Raw genomic sequence first — 24,499 nt, 5'->3', positions numbered from 1 at the left:
TAAAGTCAGAATTACGAGATATGAACTTGCAGTTTGCAGTTCAAGTTTATATCAAGCAATTACTGACTTTGTAACTTGGAATAGTGAGTTTATATCAAATTCTCTGTTTATATTATGAAATCCTAAAATAAAAAAAAAATCAGAATTGCAAGAAAAAAGTCAGAATTGTGAGACAAAATTTCAGAAATGTGAAATAAAAAAAACATTTCAGGTGATAATAATGGCGGTAAATGCAATCACTATGCAATAATATAATAATATAATAATAATATATATATAATTTTATTTTGTTCAATCCAGTGCCGAAACAGGCCTCCACAGTCACGTGATCAATGATATTATCTTGACACTTCATGCAGGTTTATAATGAAGAACTTCTGATCTCAGCCTGTTTTATCATCATTTCTCTCAATATTTCAGGCGGCTCAGCTCAGCATCGGAGTGTTTGTCATCTGCATCGGCAGCCTCATTGCTCTTGAATACGGTGCGTCTCATCTAGTGTACACCCTACCTAGTGCCCTGGTGAGAACACATCTAACATCTTTCCTCACATCTCTGAACATTCAAGATGATACTGGATCAGTGCTTTAACAATCTCTCTTTTAGTTCATTGCAAGTGGAATCATGACATTTGCAGCTGGATATTTTCCCATCATGCCTGTGGTGAGTGATCGGAGGACAAATATCGTTCATAACCAGTGATTCTATCACGACTGAAACTGAATTTGATGATTTATCTTCTGAAAGGTGAAGCTGTCCTTCGCATTCAACATCATCGGTCTTTTCTGGTCCATCACAGCTACAGTTCTCTGTCCAATGTTTCAAGAAGGACATCCGGGTTTGGTAATTTGTGATTGTGTTCATCACATACTGAAGCCGGAGTTACAGAATTGTCCGTAAATCTATTTAATTTCTTTCATTTTACAGTTTAACAGCCCAGATGCCAGTGGAAAGGTACGCTTCAGCAATCCTGCATTTGGACACACTTCTGACCGTATTTTCAGTCGTTCAGTCACTGATTTGTTTCTCTCCAGATAAAAGTGTTTTGGGGGCTGAAGGTGGTGATCTGTGTCTTGTGTGGCTTCGAGCTGATTCTGGCTCTGATTCTGATCTACTGGGAGAGTAAAGCCGTGTGCCGAGCTCATTTCAACACTCTGGTAATTTGACCAATGCTTGAAAACAACAAAACATGACGAACAACGTTCAAATGCACTTAAAAACCTCTTTTATTTGTCTTTGTCTCAACGCAGCCCTTGATCACCATCAAGCAAGATGTTTGACTGGACGGGTGAGCTCGAGGACCAATGAACTGAACTTCTTATTACATCTGAATGTCTATTAATGTATATAGAAATGTTCCTTTAATGCCTGTTTAATCAAATGTTTAGCACGTGTAAATTGCTGGATAAACATGTTTACCACATGCACATGTAAATGTGCCACAATAAGCTTAGTTTTTTATGCATTTGCTTACTATTAAAGTACTGTTTTTAACCTCTCATCATCTGTCTACACAATACTAGATAATAATAAGTCAAACTACTATATTTTATATATAATACATAATTTGTTTCTACATAAATTCTATTAAGTATATGTGTTTTTAATATGTTATTTAAATAAAACAAAATTATTTAAACATTAAATATAATTAAATTATAATATATGATTTAATTATAATCAGTCAGATGCTATGTTTGAAAATTTTGAAAATAATTTAAACATATTTTAATTTAATTTAAACAAACATAAACGTATATTTTATTAAATATATTTTATTTTTTATATTAATTATATTTTATTAGATATTAGTAACATAAGTTCATCAGATATGATGTTAAAAATCTGTGTGTGTATATATATATATATATATATATATATATATACACACACATTTTTAACATCATAACTATATATATATATATTTTTATATTAATTATATTTTATTAGATATTAGTAACCAGTTCATCAGATAGGATGTTAAAAAGTATAAAAAATGTTGAAGGATATTGAACATTTATAATATATAACATTTTCTATTATATTTTATTATATATTAGTTCTATAAGTTAATCTGTATAGATTTTAACCATTTAGTTTTACTTGCAAAAACTATTTATTATTTGAGTTATTTTAGTGGTTAATTTAATCTAAAAGACATCATAGTAACAGTACAAGATAGCAGGGTTTGGATATAACGTCTGGCTGTGAAACACGTTTGCTGGTGTGATTCGTTTTTTGTGAGCTCTTGACTTAAAACCACAGCTTCTTTTGAGAATGAGACGTGCAACGTTCAGGAGGTGTTAAAATACAAAAACCAACCACAACAGATTCTCAAGGCACACAATACTTCCCACTCTCAGAAATAAAGCTCTTTTATCTTTTCAAAAGATATGAATACGTAGACTTTGTGCACTAATATGTACCTCTGAAATACTTATATGCATTGTTTGGGGTAAATAAAGTACAAAAGTGTTCCTTTTTAAAGGGTTCTGTCTCATTGTACCTTATTTCCTGAGAGTGTAGAGAACAAAAGTATGCAAAAATCATAAAAAAATACAGTGGTGTTAATGCTATTTTTATTATATTTCACAGTAAGGATGTGTAATATATATTACACATTTAATATAAGTTTCCTGACTCCTATAACACCTTTTGGATGTCTTGTGGTTCGTAGAGTCGTATGCAACTTCAAATATATATCTAACTCTCAACTCAATCAAACATAATCAGCTTAACATATCTGGACACTTCAGTCAAACTTTGAATTAGATGCAGACCATTTATTTGTGAAGAAACACACTTATAAACACAACTTTTAAGAACAATATGAGATATTTGCATAATCCTCTCCATGCAGAATAAAACAACTTGACTCTCATGCAATGGTGGATCTTTTTTTGTCATTGTTGTTAAATGTATATTTATTCATAATTATTAAGAATTATTATGACTCTACTCAGACTTGCACTCTATTCATTTGCTGCTTTTTTATAAATAATAATAATAATATCACTAGCTTTATAATCTTTTTGTATTCTATTTGTTTTATTTTCATTTATTATACAATTAACAAAAGCAAAAAAAGACCTCTAACACTAGCTTGCTATATTCTTTTTCTATTCTATCTGATTTCTTTTTATTTATTCTATTATTTAAAAAAAAAACTTGCTATGTGTACTGCGTTACTCTAACTGAGACTTGTTATAGCACTTATATATCATTGCTCTTTTGTTGATTTTGATTGCTTCCATTGTCCTCATTTGTAAGTCGCTTTGGATAAAAGCGTCTGCTAAATGACTAAATGAAATGTAAATGTGATGTTTTTAAAATATGTAAACCTATTTCAACTAATTTAAAGAATAAAAGCTTTTCCTTTAAGTAAAACGCAATGCCACTGTTGTTGTAATGTAAATGCAATTAAACTCAACAGCGTGACCTTCAGCGCCTGAGAAACTCGAGTACACGTTTTGACCCTTTTGGCTTGCCATACCAGCTGCACGCAAACCAATGAGAATGCACGAGCTTTCTGTTTTCCCACCAAAGTGTGTGGCATCTTTCCGCTCCGTGCATGCATCTCCTTCCCCGAGCCACCGATCGTGGGGTGCATGCATTTATTTAAGGCTGCACACATGCGTGGCCGACATCCGGGTCGCATTCGTGCAGCAGACGGGCGAGAGAGCCGCTCACATCACGGTAACGTTAAATCAAAGGTGAACGGGGCGGAGTAGAGGAAAGCCGAGCATGGCGTCCGCGTACGGCTCCAGGACTCTGAGTAAAGATGATGTGAACTACAGGATGCATTTCCGCATGATCAACGAGCAGCAGGTGGAGGACATCACCATCGACTTCTTCTACAAGCCGCACACCATCACCCTGCTCACGTGCACAGTGCTCAGCCTCATGTACTTCGCCTTCGCGCGGTGAGTGACGCACTAGTACGTGAATGCGCGCGATTCATGAAGTAGACAAACACTTGCTTCCAGCGGATGTTCCACGCGTTTAAAATGTAAAATCTTTCACTTCCGGGAAAGCAAACAATAGTGCTGATGACGTCACCGATTTTCAGAACATGTGATACTTTATTAGGATACTTTGATGAATAAAAAGTAAAAAAAAAAAAGAGGCTTTGTTTTTAAAATATAAATATTTTGTAATAACAATATACACTACTGGTCAGTAATTTTTTTCTTTCTTTTTTTTTTTTTTATAAAATCAATACTTTTATTCAGCAAGGATGTGTTAAATTGAAAGAAAATATATTATTAGAATATTTTATTTTGAATAAATGCAGTTATTTTGAACCTTTTATTGATCAGATATATTAGACAGCAGAACTGTTTCCAACACTCATAATAAATCAGAATATTAGAATGATTTCTAAATGATCATGTGATCGACTGATGTTACATGTGACACTGAAGGCTGGAGTAATGATGAAAATTCAGCTTTGCATCACAGGAATAAATTATTTTTAAAGTATATTCAAATAGAAAACTATTATTTTAAGTTGTAATAATATTTCACAACATTACTGTTTTTTCTGTATTTTTGATCAAATAAATGCAGGCTTGATGTGCAGAAGAAACTTCTTTCAAAAACATTAAAAATAGTAATGTTTCCAAACTTTTGGTCTGTACTGTATATACAATTACTAATTATTATATATAAATCGTCAGTTTGTTGTCTCGCGCATTAAACCAACACGGAAGTGACAAACTGTAATTCATCAACTGGCCACTAGGCTCCAAAAGGGAGTCAATCCCATAGTCTCCCCATATTAAAATGCCCAACTCTACACCAGAAAAAAAACATTTTTACAGCCTGGTACAAAACATTATTTTGGTGTGTATAGCTAATTTCGCCCTTCGTGACAATTGTGCTGAGGGTAAACTTTTGGCTTCATAAATGCTCTTCGGAAACCATAGCATAACAACAAAAGACAATACTTTATTGAACCTTGTCAATAAGTGTGCGCTGCAAACACCTCATTTTTTGACGAATGTTTCTATCAGTCCGCTCGTTTTATCACGTTTAACCATAGCTGTCATTGGTTTGTTTGTCTGGCAGTGGCAGAAGATATTTAACCAGATTTCTAATTTGAGGCTGTATTACGTCGATTCTGGCACCCGACATCATAACAAGATGATATTTTAAGCTCTTTACGTAGCCGAATCTGCGCTGGTTTGAGTGGGTCTCCTCCAGTTTCCCTTTGTTTTGCTGCCTCCAGTGCTGGAAACAACAGACCAATCAGAAGACAGGCTCATGAATATTAATTAGACGATTAAGAGCTAGTGGTGTAAACTTTTGAACAGGATGATCAGGATAAATTGCATCAGGGTAAAAACTTTTTATTTTGTCTTCTGGGAAACATGTATGTATGTATGTAGCTTCTGAAGTGCAGTACAAAAAAAAAAAAAAATCTTTTAAATCAAAATAAGAAAAATTTACTCATCATCTTGCTTAAAAGTTTACACCCCCGGCTCTTAATGCATCGTGTTGCCTTCTTCAGCATCAGTAAATGCAGATCATCCAGGAAATAAAACACAGTATTGATATTCAACAGGGTGATTTTTATAAATTCAGCTATTATTTTGTATTGTGGAGTGTATATATCAGCATCTGTTTTGTGAAATAGCTTATTCAAGACAGTACTAAATAAACAAAACATGAATTTAATGATCCTTATTTTGTAAAAATTATGAACTTTTGCATATTCTTCAAGGGGTATGTAAACTTTCTGTGCACAAACAAAATCTGTGCAATTTTAAAAACTGACTTTGCAATCTTTAATCGAAATTATAAGTTGCTCTTTCTGCACTGTAAACGCTTGATGTTTAAAAATATGATTTTTTTTTTTCTAAATGCATGAACGGTTCATTCTTTATGGATCTTCAAGTGAAAACATCGGACTCCTCTCTAATGCATTAGCAACACTTCTCCAATAATCTGCTCTAACTCCGCCCCTTTCTTTAAATCCACTATGGAAGAAAATATCTGTTGCAATTTTAGTCTCATTGCAACATTAGGTGTTTGTGTGTTTGTTTGGGTGAAAACAGAAGTGATCGTTCCCACGCTATCAGTTCCAGACTCTTTCAACAGCATTGTCTCTTAAAGTAAAATGATTTATGTTTTCAGAATGCCAGGAAGATATTTTCCTAAAGTGTAGTTGCACACATTAATTCTTTGTGTTCAGTTGATGCATATGAGTGCATCTGTGTGTGTGTGTGTGTGTGTTTGTGTGTGTGTGTGAAGTGAATTGTGAAACTGTGGTTGAATAGAAAGAGGAAGATAGGCTGTGTGTTCGAGGGCTTTTCAGTGTGTGACCTCATGTTTCCGTTGCAGAGATGATGGAAACCCTGACAATAACCTGTGGGTGGGTCTCATCCTGGTCATCTCGTTCTTCCTGGTCATCAGCGTTCTCGCCTTCCCCAACGGTAAGAGTCATGAAGTTGTGCTGAAGTGTGTGTGTGTAAAAAACACAAACAGCTAGTTAACATTCCTCATTTATTTAGTTTAACTTTGTGCTAAAGCATCTAAAACTGAAATAAAAATGAATCGAATTAATTAAAACTATATATAACATAGGTTACATATTAAAAAGACAAACACAACAAATTCATCTTTGATTAAAAAAAAATGTTTTACAATTAATGTGTTTATTTTTTAATTAAAACGGAGAGGTTTTAGAAAAATAATTTAACATTGAAAGACAAATTTGTGACTAAGTGTTTTTTTTAAACTAAAAAAAAATATATTTCTTTGGACCCTGTTACTGTTGGAATTTTGATAAAATATCTGTGCAAACCAAACTATCAGTTTTCAGAGAATAAAATATATTAAATACTAAATAAATGCACTATATAAAATACTAAATAAATGCACTATATAAAATATATAAAATACTAAATAAATGCACTATATAAAATACTAAATAAATGCACTATATAAAATATATAAAATACTAAATAAATGCACTATATAAAATACTAAATAAATGCACTATATAAAATACTAAATAAATGCACTATATAAAATACTAAATAAATGCACTATATAAAATACTAAATAAATGCACTATATAAAATATAAAATACTAAATAAATGCACTATATAAAATATATACAGCTCTAAATAAATGCACTATATAAAACGTATAAAGCACTAAAGAAATGCACTATTAAACCTATAAAGCAGTATATAAAATGTATAAAGCACTGTATATAACGTAAAGTGCCGAATTGCAGAGCAGGTGCAAACATATCCACATCTCTACGATCAGATGCTTTCTAAACTTCTTTTCTTTTTACCTCTAAATGAAAAACAACAGACTTTGCCGTGAGTATATCAGAGCCTTTGGACATGACAGCATTTGTAGTTTGTAGCTTTGTAAACCTCTCTCACACTGTCGTGGTTTGGCCTCGTTTACATTGTATTTTACTTGGTCGCATCAGTACAGTGTTGCACCACAGCGCCACACTGGTCAAACCGTGGTACTGCAGGCCCATACATTACATCATATGTCTGTCAACATTTCCTATTGTCGTTCATAACCTCTCTGTCTCCTTTCAGGTCCGTTCACAAGACCCCATCCAGCGATATGGCGGATAGTGTTCGGTGAGTGGATCAGACGCTGGTTTTTGAAGCCTAAAAATAAACATGAATAGAAGAGGAAAGGGTAGAGCTGAGGTCGTATCTGAGCGGTTGGGTCAGTAGGTTGGTGTGTTTCCTCTTTCTGAAGGCTGTGTTTGTGTGGCTGTGCAGGATTGAGCGTGCTGTACTTCCTCTTCCTGGTTTTCATCATCTTCCTGAACTGGGAGCAGGTCAAGTCTCTCATGTTCTGGCTGGATCCCAATCTGCGCTACGCCAAACGGGAAGCCGACATCATGGTCAGTGACGAGCCAGTTCTGTTGTCAAAGGAATAGATCACGAATGCATTGTGTTGTTTTTTATTTAACTTGATATACTAAAATAACTGTGTAATATTTTAGATCTAAATAAATAAAAAAGACAAAATTATTGAAGCTTTAATTCAATTAAAATGATTTGTCAATGCAACCTTTATTTGAAAATTATTTATTAAATTAAAATTTATTAAAATTTATTTATTAGATAAAAATCGTTGAAAATATAATAAAATATTTTTATAATTTAGAATTTAACAAAATAATAATGTAATAAAATACATGCTTTTAAAATTTTTATCAAACTATTTGATTTTTAAAATTGAATACAGAATCCAGAAAAATATGGAATGATTTTAGAATAAAATTTGACAAATTGAGGAAAAAAAAAAAAAGTTGGTTAAATGCTTTTTGATATGATTTTCTTTAAATAAAAATTTTATTCAAAACAGTATCCAGAATAACTTAAATTTAAGTAATTAAAAATTTGGGAATTTTGGACGAATTGAGAATCGAGAGGCATAATTTCTGATCTTTATTTTATTTACTTGGATGTGTTAAAATGACAAACTGAAATAACAATTAATAAATACAATATTGACATAATAAAAAAAGAAAAAATTGTAAGATTTTTTTTTTTAATTGTAAAAAAAACTGAAAATATACAAATACTGTAATAAAACTTTACTAGTGTCTCAATAATACTAAAAAAGTCTCAAACAGATGCATGTTGTGACACCCAGAATAGCAGCTTGAGCGCGTGTTAAACTGTTACCGCGGTGATGATGATGATGATTGACAGGAGTATGCTGTGAACTGTCATGTGATCACCTGGGAGCGAATCCTCAGCCACTTCGACATCTTCGCCTTCAGTCACTTCTGGGGCTGGGGCATGAAGGCTCTGCTGATCCGCAGCTATGGCCTGTGCTGGACCATCAGCATCACCTGGGAGCTGACCGAGGTAACACAACGCACTCTCACAGAGATTCACAGAACAATATATGATCAGCTTTACCAGGAAACAAAAGGAATTGTTACATTTCAATATGATTGCATTTAAAAAGATTAAAGAAATTGTTTTCAACATTATTATTTCAATTAATCTGTAATAAATTTGTATTAAAGCACAGAATACAGAAATATTATACATAGAATTAATTTGAAATAACTATTAATGGAAATTAATAATAATAAAAGTTATAATTATTTTACTTCAACTACTTGCCAAGGAAGCATTTCTAATTTTTATTTAGTTTAACTTCATGTACTAAAATCACTAAAACATAAATAAAACCTGAAACGGAAATAAAATAAAATAATATGGAAAACGATATGGAGTTACTGAAAAATTGACAAAAAGTAATTAAACCTTTAATTAATTCAAATTAAATTTATTTTTAGATTGATTCAATATTAAAACCAACAGCACAGTATTTAAAAAAACAAAAATATAAATAAAAAATAAAACTCCTTTAATTTTTATTAAGTTTAGTTTGAAGTACTTCAATTACTAAAACTGAAATAAAAAATTAATAAAAACTATATAGACACATTAAAAAAAGGAATAAATGCAACAAAAATATAAAATATTATTTATGTTTTTATTATAATATCATTTATTATATATATATATATATATATATATATATATATATATATATATATATATATATATATATATATATAAAAAAAGTTTTTTTTTTTTTTTTTTTTTTATAAAATATATTTATATAAAACTATTTTTTCCAGATTAATTAAATAAAAAATGAAAACCGGCAACAAATGGTGAGGTATATCAGTAATAAGGCCATTTTTAAAAAATAATTTAAGATGAAGGGTGAATAAAAAAAAACACATTTATAAAATATTGTATAAAAATATTATAAAATATGAATTTAATACCAATTTAACAATGTAATATTTAATAAAAACATGCTATTTAAAATTAAATCAAACAATTAGATTTTTTTAAAAAATAATAATATTTATATTAAAACCAACAACACAGAATTTATTTAAAAAAAAGACAAACAAATAAATAAAGCACCTTTCATTGGGCCATATTACTGTTGAGAATTGTTTTTTTTTTAATTCTATTGTTGAAAATATAATAAAATATTTATTATTTTAATGTATTTTTTTATGTATGTAATTGTTATTATTATTATTTATCTTTTTCAATTATTAAATGCAATTTATTAAATTAAACACCACAAAATATTAATAAAATTGTTAAAACTACTTCTTGTTAAAAACGGCTTCTTACGGCTTGACTTTATTAGCTCGAAACATGCTAATGTCAGAAACAGCTGAAATCATCCGTGGGTCGACGAGACGCACAATAACTCCCGAGCGATCTCTCCGTGCAGCTGTTCTTCATGCATCTTCTTCCGAACTTCGCCGAGTGCTGGTGGGATCAGGTCATCCTGGATATCCTGCTGTGTAACGGAGGCGGGATCTGGCTGGGAATGACCGTCTGCCGCTTCCTGGAGATGCGCACGTATCACTGGGCGAGCATCAAGTAAGAAACGCCTCAAACCCTGCCTTCTGAGAGCGTCCCTCAGAGACTGAACCAGTGTGTTTGTGCTGCACAGAGACATCCACAGCACCACGGGGAAGATCAAGCGCGCCGCTCTACAGTTCACGCCGGCCAGCTGGACATACGTGCGCTGGCTCGACCCCAAATCCTCCTTACAGAGAGTGATGGGAGTCTATCTGTTCATGATCATCTGGCAGGTCAGTCCTTAATTAGCAAGCTCTAGTCATGAATGTTGAGCAGCGAGCTCATTGGGTGCTGATACAGGAGAGAACCAATCAGCTGTGCCGTGTGATGATGATGTCATCCGCAGACCTGTCGGACTGCTCCATCTAGAGTTTCATGCCAGAGCGCTGTATTTAAAGTTTTATTAGAGTTTACTAAATCTAGAAAAATTTAAAAGGAGATCATGTAATTTTGGATAAAATTAATAACTGTATTTTATAGTGGGATTTTATTGATTTATAATGAGTGACCTCTATGTAATTAATCAAATTATCGCTCTCAATTTAGTTTAGCATTTAGTTATGATAGTTTTACAATCCCAGAATACACCGTGAAAAACAGAAGAATAAGCAGTGTGTGTATATATATATATATACTGAGTCTGTCTCTAAAACTACATACTGAGAAATATTAATAATTAATATTAATAGTAAATATTAATAGTTTTCTAATTCATTTTGTCTTTCATCTTATTCTATTTGAGTCTGAAATATTGATCAATATATTTAATTAAATACTAATTAATCTGTATTTCTAATTTCATCATTTTTTTGGTATATTTGTATATTTATTGCCCCTAAATTACATGGTGAGAAATAGTAATAATTTAATATTAATATTTTTGTCTTTCATGTTATTTTTTTGGTCTGAAATATTCATCAATATATTTAATTAAATACTAATTTATCAGTATTTCTCGTTTTATCTTTCTCAAAATTATATATATATATATATATATATATATATATATATATATATTTTTTTTTTTTTTCTATTTATTTCCAAACTACATGGTGAGAAAAATTGATAAGTATAATAAAATACCAATTCATCAATATTTCTTATGTAATCTTTTAAATATTTTAGACTTTGTCAAAGTGATTATATTTTTTTATTAAATTTTATTTCCAAACTACATGCTGAAAAATATTGATAAATATAATCAAATACCAATTTATCTATATTTTTACTTAATATTTTAATTCTTTTAGTCTTTATTTATGTCCAAACTACATGGTGTGAAATATTGCTAAATATAATCAAATAACAGTTTATAAATATTTTCCACTGTTGTTGTTTTTTTTGTCCGTTTTACAAATTAAAGTGTGATTAAATAAAATTAATTAGGTCTTTATTAGTCTTATTAGATTTTTTTTAATTGTCAGCGAAAAGATAAGTAAAGTTTTCCTGAGAGACCGAAGCTCCGCCCACAAGCCGTTTCCACGGCGATGAAAGCCCACTCTTCATTCTGTATTGTGTGAGAGGAGGCTCTCTTCTCTTCGCTCCCTACTGAGGGCCCTTTAAAGTGTAATTACATGTCTTTGAGTAGAGTAGAGCCTTCATTTCCACTTCACAGACTCTGCTTTGGGTGTGCTGGGAATCTCAAGATGCTTTTTTCTGCTGTTTTTAGATCGTTTGTCTTATTTTAAGAAGGTCAGATTATAAAAACAGAACGACCGCATTTAATACTTGTATGATGTGCAAAATATGACCTTTTTATATTTGATTTTCTGAATCGCATTCGCAACTGCTTGATTGTTTACATGGTTGCAAAATGTGAACTATTTTATGCAACTTTTATTTATTTATTTATTAGTTTGTTTAACTAATGTGTATATGTTCGTTTAAATTAAAATCAGTTTGAATCATTTCAAAAACATTTTTTGTTACTTGAAATTAAAATAATTGTTAACTTCTGTTGAAATATAAAAAAACTAACTAATTTTTTCAGATGGATCGTTAAAGCAACAATTGCCTTTTTTGACTTTGATGTACTAAAAAAACTGAAAAAAATATATAAAAATATTTGAAAAACAAATAAAAATGGAAAACAAAAACAACTAAAGTACTAAAACTTGAACTAAAATTAGCTTGAAAAGAGAAAAAAAATAAGATCTGATTTAGAATGTTGACATTAATAGTTTTTAAATGATACTAAAGTAACACTGGTTGAAATTGTAATGATTGATTTAAATTGTTACAGTTATTTCAAGTTTTTAATCGAAGCATTAAAACAGAATATTAACAGATGAATTCAAATGTAAAACTTGATCAGATCTCTGTTTTGTCCCTGTTTTCATTGGTTTATTTTGTTGTCTGACTCAAGCTGACGGAGCTGAACACCTTCTTCCTGAAGCACATCTTCGTGTTCCCAGCATGCCACGCTCTCAGCTGGTGCCGGATTCTGTTCATCGGGATCATCACGGCTCCTACTGTACGGTACGTGATGTGTCTCGGAGGAAAACAGGCAAAAGACTTGATTATTATTCACTGGAAATGATAAAAATTGCAAATAGAAAGGGTCTAATTTTTTTAAATTACATTTTTAATAAATTTTAAAGAAATTTATATAAAAACAAAAAAATAAAAATGTAATGCCCACAAAAGAATGCATTTAAAAATTTAAAAATGAATAAAATTTTTAATATTAATTAAAAAAACAATCCAATAAAAATGATGCCTGCACACCTGAATTATTAATTAAATCAGAATGTAAAATTAAATTGGATTAAAAATGTAACATAAAAATGGTTAAAATTTAAAATAATATTAATGTGAAAACAATCCAATAATAAGCGGAGTAATTTTTATATGAAAACACACCTTGAATGATTATTAAAACATTTACAATAAAAAATGTAATGTAAAATTAACAACAAATTAAAATAAATAATATTACTATAAAAACAATTCAAAAAAGAATCTAATGCCTGCACAAATTAAACATTAATTAAATCATAAAAATGTAGAATTAAAATTGATAAAAAAATGGATAAAATTTAAATAAATGTGAAAAAACAATTAAATTTAAATGTAACCAGACTAATTTATAGTTGCGTTGGTACAATATAAAAAAAGTACAATATAAATAGGAAAAATGTATATAAAAAAAATTAAATTAAATTAAATAAAAATATATTGTGATATATATATATATATATATATATATATATATATATATATATATATATATATATATATATATATATATGAGAGAGAGAGATTGTAACCATATATAAATAAAATATAATATTAATAACAAAAAATTATTTAAGTATTTTTGTGGTGATGTAAGTTTGAGCAGTGTGCAGGATTTATGTGAATTTTTTAAAAACAAGTCAAAATAAAACACTTAACATATTCTTTGTTTACTTCCATGTCATGTGCATCAGAGAAATGAAACGTGTTGTTAAATTATTGAAATGTTTGGGGGTCTCTAGGGGTCTTTATTTTTCTAAATGTGGAATCAGATGTGTTTGACTGATGAGCGTGTTCCTCTGCAGGCAGTATTACGCCTATCTGACGGACACACAGTGCAAACGGGTCGGGACTCAGTGCTGGGTGTTCGGGTGAGTCTGCAGCGGCTGAAGTCACAGAGAAGGGTAATCTGGAGCGTGTTTCCAGTCATGCATGTGTTTGAGGTCATGCATGTGCTGCTGCAGGTCAAACGCTGAACCACAAACCCTCGTGAACGCTGTCGATCCCCTGCTGCGCCGCTGGGCTTCACTGCAGGACGGTCATTCGCTTCATCTCAGATATGACCTAGATGTAGTGCAGAGCGAGTTATCTCGTGCCAGACATCTAGGTTAAATCATCTAGACTTTATCTAACATCCTCTGGCTCTGTTGCACAATTAACCTCCAGTAGAACACAAAGCTGCACGGTGTGTAGAAGTAGAAATCAATATTGTTAAACGTGATTGTCAAATCACACAGTCTGTGATTTAATTACTTTATTTAATTAATTATGTGTGTGTGTGTGTGTGTGTGTGTCAAAATAAAACACTTATTAGTTTACCTGCATGTCATTTGACCATTGATCAAAATCAGACAAATGTAAACATGCAAATGTGTTGTTAAATATATCAAAATATTAACTTAACCCTTGTGCATTGTTCAAATTCACTACCCTTTCGGTATTTTCGGGATAAAAACATCCACTCAATTAAACTGCTGTAAAATCAATTCATTATTAAAGTATCAATTCATAATTTTTTTTTTTTTTGCATAAATCTATTAATCAACCTCACTCCTGATCAAAACTACCAAATGTAAAAAAAAAAATCCAAGATTTTAACTCTTTAATTACCAAGTTCATAAATGATGTCACTGATTTTGGGGAAAAAACACACAAAATGACATATTTTCAATATAAAAAGTGATTGTGAACTGGATATTTTTTTTTACTTTTTATCACAGTCTTGGGCATGTCAAACATTAGTAACAAGATTGGCTTTGGTGCATTGCTAGCTTTTGTGCAGCATTAGATTTAATTTTTTTTCTCCCTCATTTGTTGTTGGTGGCTGTTTTTGCCCCATTGACTTCCATTATTACGACATTTTTTGATTGCAAAGCCATGACATTTCCCCAAAATATATGTCAAACTAAGATATGTCACCATAAATCATTCCATTAGCTCAAACACAGAGAAAGTTGTGGCCAAAATAAGACTCAACTTTACCCCCTAGTGGACGAAAACGTCCCCAACAACGCATAAGGGTTAAGATCAACTAGACTTCATTTAACTTTCTTTGGCTTTAAGTTGCACAATTAATGTTCAGTAGAAAGGTTTGTGCAATATTTTGGAATTAAATTGATATTTCATAGTGCGATTGTCAATTCACACAGTCTGAGATTTAATGTAATACATCTATGCACTACTGGTTTCACTCTGTCAAAATAAAAGCCTGATGGTTTAGAGTTTGAAAATGAAGAAATTAAGTATTTTTTACAGCAAATGATTTTGTTTATTTTACAATATTCTATTTTTTTTTTTCCGTTTAATTTGCTTAATATTTTTGTTTCATAATAATCACGATTAAAATCATGGTGATTATTATCTTGTAGTATTTTATTATGTTATAGGCCTATGAATCCCTGAAAGATTTCATCTTAAGAAAAAGTTATAAATAAAAATCAGAGTAGAAAGTATTTTTTCAGCCTTTTTAAAAAGCTATTCAAGTCATCTGGTGAAAATTCTTTGCAAAACAAATTATCGTTACTGTCATGGTTTTCCAAAACGAACTCTGTTTTCCTTCCTGAAGGGCGATCGCTTTCCTGGAGGCACTGGCCTGCGTTAAATTTGGACAGGACTTGTTTTCTAAGACGCAGGTTCTCTATGTGATTTTGTGGCTCGTGTGTTTGGTGAGTTCCTGTTGTTTTTCTTCACTTTCAGTTCATCGAAATACAGTTTCAATTTCGGCCTTTATCCAACATAAAAGCCCAATTTCACATGCAAATCAGTCAAATCATAATGTGACTTTTGCAAAATGGGACGCAAATGCTTAATTTATTAAAGTTGATAAGATTCCAGGAGGATTTCCATGCGTGTGCTCAGAAGACAGACGAGTAAAGTCAACTTTTAGCTTAAAGCTGCAGTAGGTAACTTTTGTACAAATATATTTTTACATATTTGTTAAACCTATCATTATGTCCTGACAGTAGAATATGAGACAGATAATCTGTGTAAAAATCAAGCTCCTCTGGCTCCTCCCAGTGTCCTATTGCCATTTGCAGAAATACATCGCTCCCGGTAAGAAACAACCAATCAGAGCTGCGGTCTGTAACTTTGTTTGTGTTCAACATATAGAAAAATGTATATAATAAGCGAGTACACCATTAATCCATTTTCCAAACCGTGTTTTTAGCTTGTCCTGAATCACTAGGGTGCACCTATAATAAGTGTTTATATTCGGACTATTTTAGATTGCTTCGGGGGTACCGCGGCGGAGTAACCCAGTACCTTTGTGATTCTTCATAGACATAAACAGAGAGAAGTAGTTCCGGCTACGATGTTCTTCTGCAAGACGCGAGCAGTTCTGTTTATTAACCGCTAGAGCATCAAAAGTTACCTACCGCAGCTTTAAGATGTACCTAAATGGTCAAAATGTGGCACTTGGTGATTATTATTCACATAAACCCTTGTCATTAAGTAATAAGTGAACGTAACCAGCCGGATATTCGTGTTCTTCATATTAATAAAATAATAAAAGACAGAGAAAAAAAAAACTGTGCTCTCCACTGAAGGATTTTGAAAAGTAAGTAGCTTTTGTTGGGAGGAGATTGTCACTAAATAGTTGTTTTTGTTTGGAGCTGACGGTGTCTTTGTGTCTGAAGGCTTTCATCACGTTCCTGTGTCTGTATGGGATGGTGTGGTACGCAGAGAACTACGGGCCCCAAGAGAAGGTACGTCATCATTTACTCAATCAATCTTCCGGATCCGTTCTTTTCGTCAGCCATTTTTTAACTAGTCTTTTGGTGTGTTCACACGAGACACGAATGAAGCTTTAATCGTTAAGTCAATGCAAAGATGTGAATAGACATCCTGCGGAGCGATTCACATGAATGAGGCGGTGTAAATTGGCGCGATTCGCGTTAATGAGGTGGTGTGAATGACACGATTCGCTTGAATGAGGCGGTGTGAATGATGCGATTCGCGGAAATGAGTTGGTGTGAATGACGCGATTCACGTGAATGAGGCGGTGTGAATGACGCAATTCGCTTGAATGAGGCGGTGTGAATGACGCGATTCGCGGAAATGAGTTGGTGTGAATGACGCGATTCACGTGAATGAGGCGGTGTGAATGACACAATTCGCGTGAATGAGGCGGTGTGAATGACGCGATTCGTGGAAATGAGTTGGTGTGAATGACGCGATTCGCGGAAATGAGTTGGTGTGAATGACGCGATTCGCGTGAATGAGGCGGTGTGAATGACACGATTCGCGTGAATGAGGCGGTCTGAATGACGCGATTCGCGTGAATGAGGCGGTGTGAATGACGCGATTCGCGGAAATGAGTTGGTGTGAATGACGCGATTCGCGTGAATGAGGCGGTGTGAATGACGCGATTCGCGTGAATGAGGCGGTCTGAATGACGCGATTCGCGTGAATGAGGCGGTCTGAATGACGCGATTCGCGTGAATGAGGCGGTGTGAATGACGCGATTCGCGTGAATAAGGTGGTGTGAATGACGCGATTCGCGTGTATGACGCGACCCGAATTGAAACGGAGTTGAAAAATCTAAACTTTGCCAAAAATTTGCGCTGTGTTAACCAATCAAGAACTTGTAGTAGTGACGTGAAAATTATCCAAATAAATTATGGTTGAAATCCACAATGCTCTGTGAACTCAACTGGCAAAAGCCCCTCCCTTCACGTGAATATGGATCCATTGTGAAGTGATTTTCACATGCGAATGAAGCGAGTAAACTCAATGTTCTAGCGTCCAACTGCGTGAGAATAGTGCGATTTATTCGTGCAAGTAGCGTCTGGTGTGAACACCCCATGAGTCTTAGCCCTTTGTCAAATGTGTTTTTTTTTGTTATCATATTGTCCAGTTAAGTCTTATTCAACTAAATGTCTGAGCGTTTTAATTAATCAAAACTTTTTCGTTATGCTGTATAATGGTTAAACGGATTATTTTGCTCAGTTATAATTGCAACTAGAAAGTAAAGTTCGAAGACACACTTTGAAGTTGGCTTGAGAAAGCCATGCCAGAACATTTTAAGTTTATAAAAAGTTTTGACAGCTTTCAGTTTAAAATAGTTTGAAAGATTCAAGTCTGAATGTTGTTAGCATGATTAGCATTTTAGTAGCATGATTAGTATGTTACTAGCATGTTTCTAGGATGATTAGCATTTTACTATCATGTTGTTAGCATGATTAGCAAGTTACTAGCATGCTTCTAGCATGATTAGCATGTTACTAGCATGTTGTCAACATGATTAGCAAGTAGCATGTTGCTAGCATGTTTCTAACATGCATTAATAGTAGAACACTAAGGTGGCTTTCTCAAGACAACTTTAAAAATTGTTGTCATTTCAGAAATGTGTTTTCTACATTGCATTAGAAGTATTCCACTTTCACCAATAAACACAAATCAATAGAATGTCATATCAGTAGAACTCACACGGTTTATTTTACCTCCTCTAGTTTATCCATTTATTATAGGCTATTTATTATATAATTTAATATCAAAGACTTGCAGATACTCTCTGTCTACATTATGAAAACTGAACACAAAATAGAAAATAACAGTAATTCCAGTAGCTCTAAATTGCAACTAAATTTCTGTAGTAAAACAACTGCATTTATTCAGAACCCGAGACCCTGGTGGTCATAGTTGAAACTGAAAATATAAAAGTGATGTTTCCAGTATCCTCACAGTGTTTGAGTCCGTCTATTGTGATATTGTGACTCTCTAGAGCTTCTCGGAGTTTGAGGACAGTATTTACTCGGAGCCGGGCGACGCTGTGTCTGAATGCAGAGGTAAAGAAACATCACGGTTTGGTTATTAATGGTTCATTATGGGATGAATCTAAGCTGTAGTGTTCTGACCTCTTGTGGTGATCCATCAGAAGACAGACAGAAACTGGTTCTGATACTAGACTGATGTTTACTGCACACTGTATGTGCACTGTATATCACATTACATTTTATTTTATTTTTTTTTTATGTATAAAATGTGCATAAGTCACATTGGAAATAGAAGATCAAGGTCACCCAGGTAGTATTTATTATGTTTTTATGGGGTCATTTTTATTAGATTTTTGCATTTATTTAAAAAAAATTATTTTTCATTTAAATTTTAAAGTTTTAGTGATTTTGTAGTTGTTTTTTGGCATTTTATTTTATATATATTTTTTTTTTTTTTTTTTTTTTTTGACAGTGAAAATTTCAATTTTTATTAGATAAAAATTTTTATTTTCATATTTTCCATTTTTCAGTTTAATTTGATAGTTTTAGTAATTTTATTGTTTTTTTGTCTTTTTATTAAACATTTAAAATATTTTGAATTAGTTATTAAGTTTTGCATTTTATTTTCATTTTAAAGGTTTAGTAATTTAGCTTTTTGTCTTTTTATAAAAAATAATAATTTGAATTCATTTTTAATTTCATATGTTCATTTTAATTTCAGTTAAAGATTTAGTAGTTTATTTTTTAATGTTAACATTTTTTTCTTAATTTATTTCAGTTAATATATATTTTAATGGTTTTAGTTCTAGTTACCGATAACAGCCCTGGTATTCAATGCGTAATCCATGCACAATACACACACAGTATCCTGCAGAAACTCGAAACTGTCGTTATACAATCGGTAGCATGTCCAGTCATTTTGGCATATAGATATTTCTTAGCATGCATGAATTATGCAACTTAAACATGTGCACCAGTATCTTCTGCCACATTGTAATGCATTTGTGCCATAGGGGAGTTTGAGACGGACAGCACAACTTCCTCTTCCACCAGGAAACGGAGGGACTCTGTGAATAACTCCAGCATCAACGGCGTGGAGAAATAAACCTTTGCACACGTGTGGCTCCTGTGAACGGACAGAGACTGGTCAGGTTTGGTCCGAGCGGTCTGCAGTGACCCTGAAAAGCAGCACTGTGTTCAGTTAGTCGACTGACTCTACTTGTTAACTACAGAGACGGGTTAACCCGGTTAGATCCCAAGCGCTGTTTTCAGTCGCATGCCAGACTCGTAACTGTGCTCACCAGTGTTTTCGACGATGTATTTTACTGTATGCTGACGATCTCAGATCATCTTATCATATCATAATGTGTCTACAAACAATCATGTATTCTGAAGTCAACATGAAACCAGAATTTACCCTTTTTAGTTCTTAAAAACACACTTTTGGTGCATTTGCTGTTGCATGATTTTGAATGTTTTCTGCTCACCAAGGCTGCATTTATTTGATCGAAAAACAAGAAATGCATGTGAAATAATATCACTATTTCTAACAGTATAGATGTTTTAATGTAATTTATTCTTGTGTTCAAAGCTGGAAAGCTCAAGGAACATTTCTGATTATTATTATCAGTGTTGAAAACAGTCGTGCTGTAGTGCAATATTTTTGATGAAACCGTTTTCTTTTAGTACATTATTAATGTCTTTACTGTCACTTCTGATCAATTGAATGCATCCTTGATGAAGAAAAGTATTAATTTCTATAAATAAAGCCCAAATTTACCCCAAACTTGGGTGGAATGGCTTGTGAAAGGTGTTTCTTGTTGACTTGTTTTCTCCAGACTGAACGTGAAGCTGCTGTCCGTGTTTATGATGATGATGATGATGATGATGATGATGATGTACTTGAAGCGCAGGATGTTTAATGTGTGTTCGCCATTTTCAATCATTTCTTATCAAATCTCGTTTCAGCCACTGAATATAAATTCAAGTAATCACGACCTTTTAATCTCTCAACTCTGACTTGTTTTTCAAGGAGATTCATGCATTTCTAAGAGAAATCTTAGCACAGGATTATAACTGATAATTGTGAGACATAAACTTGCAAATGCAGGAAAAAAGTCAGAAATATGAGATTTTTTAACTTTTTTTTTGCACAATTCTGATTTTATCTGACATTTCTGACTTTTTCCTTGCAATTTGTTTCACATTTGATGTTTTTACATTTAAAATGCAATTTAATTAAATTAAAAAAAAATCTAAAATTTCATTTATTCAATCTCAAAAGTTTTTATCTTTCAATTCTGACTTGTCTCACAATTAATATATTTTTTTATCTCACATTTCTTGACTCCCAATTCAGATTTTGTTAAATCTCACCTTTTGATTTATTCTCTCTCAATTCTGATTTAGTCTCACGTTTCCCATTTGTTTTTTCCTTTTTTACTCCCACATTTCAGATTTTTTTGCATCCCAAGTTTGACATTTTAAATCACAATTTTAATTAATTTGCATGAAAAAAATGATTAAATCTAAGTTGCATTCATCTCCAAAGTTTATATATTTAAATTCTGTCTTGTCTCACAATTTTTTTTTCTCTTCCTCACATTTCTGACTTTTAGTCACAGTTTGGATTCTTAGGACGTCTTGCATCTGCAGTTTATGAGCAGTGAAGAGAAAGGCAAAACAACATTACTTTATCACAAAATATAATGCGTATCAGACTCAGGATCCAGAGAAAAGCATCAGAATTTTGAGATTCATGTGCTCCTGTAGTCTTTGGTTTTGCGTGTGTGCGAGTCTCCTGCTTCATCCGTGTGTGTGTGTGTGTGTGTGGTATTAATATGATCATCACCGACTGCATGCATGCTTTAATAACTGCGTTACGTTTAATTGCAGGTTTTGTTTGTGTATTAATGACGTGATGCTTCATATCCATCTGCCAAACTCTTGTGTGTTTGTACAGTCACTGTGAAACACTTCAATGCCTTTCTGTCCTGCTTCTTGTCTTCTTGATATTAAACCTGTAGTTTTCTGTGAAGAAGGGCAGAACGTGACTGAACTCTGCAGCTTTTCATTATATGATGTTTGTTTGCTCACTATTTACATGCAACTATTAGGAATGTGACTGAATTTTACGATTAAACTTCATCTGTATCTTGTGATTTTTGTATTTTCCTGTTGGACTTTTCTGCCTTTTATTAAACGACACAATAAATAGAAAAGGCATTTGTTCGTTTGCTCAAAAACAAGAAATATTGCAGCCAGATCATCAACGATGACGTTTAATATACAGTTGCATGAAGATTATTATTATTATTATTATTAAATGTATATTTATAGAATGTCATATAATAATACAATTAAATCATAAAATATATATTTTATAATGTAAAAATATTTTATAAGTGATATTATATTAATTATACTTAAATATATATATTAAATATAAATATATATTCACACATTTCCATTTTTTTATGTTACAGTAGTACAACAATTATTTGTATATTTATAAAATATCTATAATTCTAAAAGATATATTTGATAAAAATATTGTAAATAATTTTTATTTGTATTGTTAATAGCAATCTTTTAGATTTTAACTTCTATTATATGATTCTCAATTTTTAAATGCGTAATATTAATATTTTATTTTTTTATACAATTTTATGAATATAGTGAATGATGTCGCAGTGAATATGAAGACTATTTTCTTTATGCAAAATATAAAATCCTCACTTTTGTAATGCTTATTATTACTACTAATAATATTATAGATTTGAATTGCTTTTATACAAGTTTATGATTATAGTGAATATAGACTTTTTATACCGGAAAAATCCCACTTTTGTAATGTTTAGAAATTATTTTTATTATTATAAATAATAATATAGATTTGAATTGCTTTTATACAATAATATGTGTGTAGTGAATAATATATAGAATTTTTTTAATGCCAAAAAAAAAAAAATCCCAGTTTTGTTATGTTTATTTAATAATTATATGGATGTGAATTGCTTTAATGCAATTTTATGATTATAGTGAATTATAATAAATAGTCACATTATATTGTATATAATTTTTAAGCAAATTATAATGTCTCCTGTTTTTTTTCTCTTAATTTTAAAGTGAATCTGAATCCATACATTTCTTCTTCATGTGATTCAAGTACTTTGACTTAAAATCCCTATTAAAGTTTTTTCATAATCTGTATATTTTTGTGGTATATTAGCTGTAATTGTAGATTATATGGATTAAAAGGTAATTAAATATATCTAAATGTGCATGTGCATGACTTTAGAAAAAGTTGAATGCTTTATATACAGTATATATAAACACCTGTCCAAATCTAAAGTGATTCTCCGTCTCACCACACGAGGGCGGTACAGACTCCAGTCACGTGATCTTCTCTTATCTTTGCAGTCTGCTGTCTAAAGCTCTCACTCATCCCTTCGACCCGGTTTTGACAGTCATTAGACCAGTATTTATTTATATAAAGCACAACTTGTCCGAAACACTCTGCTTAAAGTGTCTCTCAGTAAGAATCCTCATCTGAATCTCACTAGCGACATTAATTCAGTTTAAATCAAACACATAAAAACTATTTGCTGAAGAAAAATGTTTTGACTTAATAAGTCTAAAAAGTTACATAAGCCATTATGTAAAAGTAATAAAATATTTTCCTTGCATATTATTATAATTTTTTTAACAACCCTAAACAAATTATTGAGTTAAAATATTAAAAAATATATAGGCTATATATTATAAAATATTAAATTACATCAATTATAATGATATAGAGTAGTGTTTTGACACTCTTCTGTAAGTTTTGTCAGGGTTATCATCATTCATTAAATCTAAAACTATTAATCAAACGTACACACACACACACACATATGTTACATATATTATATTATATATTATCTGAAGACAATGTTTCGAATTTTCATCTAATTTAATTTGAAAAGTTCAAATTACTACCTGGAAATAAATAAAACCTGAACTAGAAATAAAGTAAACACAAATACACACACACACACATATATATATATACAATTCAAAATCAAATCAAATAATTTACACAAAAAAGTTACAAAATATTTTCCTTACATCTTGAATAAATGTGGGTTTTCATATTTTAATTATTTTTTACCATGTTGTTCTACATATTTTTATTAAAACTATAACATTTTTTATAATTATTATAATTCATATATTTTATATAAAGGTTTATGTGTGTGTGTTTAACATTAAACATTAATATTAATAAAATATACTGCAAATTTATTTTTCAAGAACAAGGAATTTTAATATATATACATTTGTAAAACATTTGAATATATAATACTATTATTAAACATATATAAATAATAATAGACATACTACAAAATACCTTTTCAAAGAACTTCATATAAAATGTAGATAATTTTTGCATTATTATTGCAGTAATTGACAAGTAACTAACAGCACCCCAAGAGTAACCACTTGGTATTATCTCAAAAAATTACTTTAATTTAAAATAATAACTTTAAAAATAACATCCATTCAAGGTAAGAATGTACTACTGTTTATGACCATTTCGTTTGAGTGATTATATCAGGTAATACCAGACGTAGCCTTTCAAATCTGCTGTGCTAACA

At 31.5% G+C, this 24,499-nt stretch overlaps 1 protein-coding gene across 1 annotated transcript; it reads left to right on the top strand.

The window, feature by feature from the left end:
* Nucleotides 1-3,386: 3,386 nt before the first annotated feature.
* LOC128030309 (phosphatidylserine synthase 1) lies at nucleotides 3,387-22,021 on the top strand. The gene is made up of 13 exons (XM_052617811.1): nucleotides 3,387-3,923; nucleotides 6,346-6,437; nucleotides 7,573-7,617; nucleotides 7,765-7,889; nucleotides 8,707-8,865; nucleotides 10,274-10,425; nucleotides 10,499-10,640; nucleotides 12,773-12,885; nucleotides 13,950-14,015; nucleotides 15,710-15,809; nucleotides 16,782-16,850; nucleotides 18,869-18,932; nucleotides 19,874-22,021. Exons 1-13 carry the CDS (start codon nucleotides 3,745-3,747, stop codon nucleotides 19,963-19,965), a joined length of 1,398 nt encoding a protein of 465 aa, XP_052473771.1. The 5' UTR covers nucleotides 3,387-3,744; the 3' UTR covers nucleotides 19,966-22,021.
* The last annotated feature ends 2,478 nt before the right edge of the window (nucleotides 22,022-24,499 follow it).

The sequence above is a fragment of the Carassius gibelio genome, chromosome A16 (assembly GCF_023724105.1).
Source record: "Carassius gibelio isolate Cgi1373 ecotype wild population from Czech Republic chromosome A16, carGib1.2-hapl.c, whole genome shotgun sequence".
In the NCBI taxonomy this organism is placed as follows: Eukaryota; Metazoa; Chordata; class Actinopteri; order Cypriniformes; family Cyprinidae; genus Carassius; species Carassius gibelio.
This window is presented reverse-complemented; position numbering and strand designations above follow the sequence as displayed.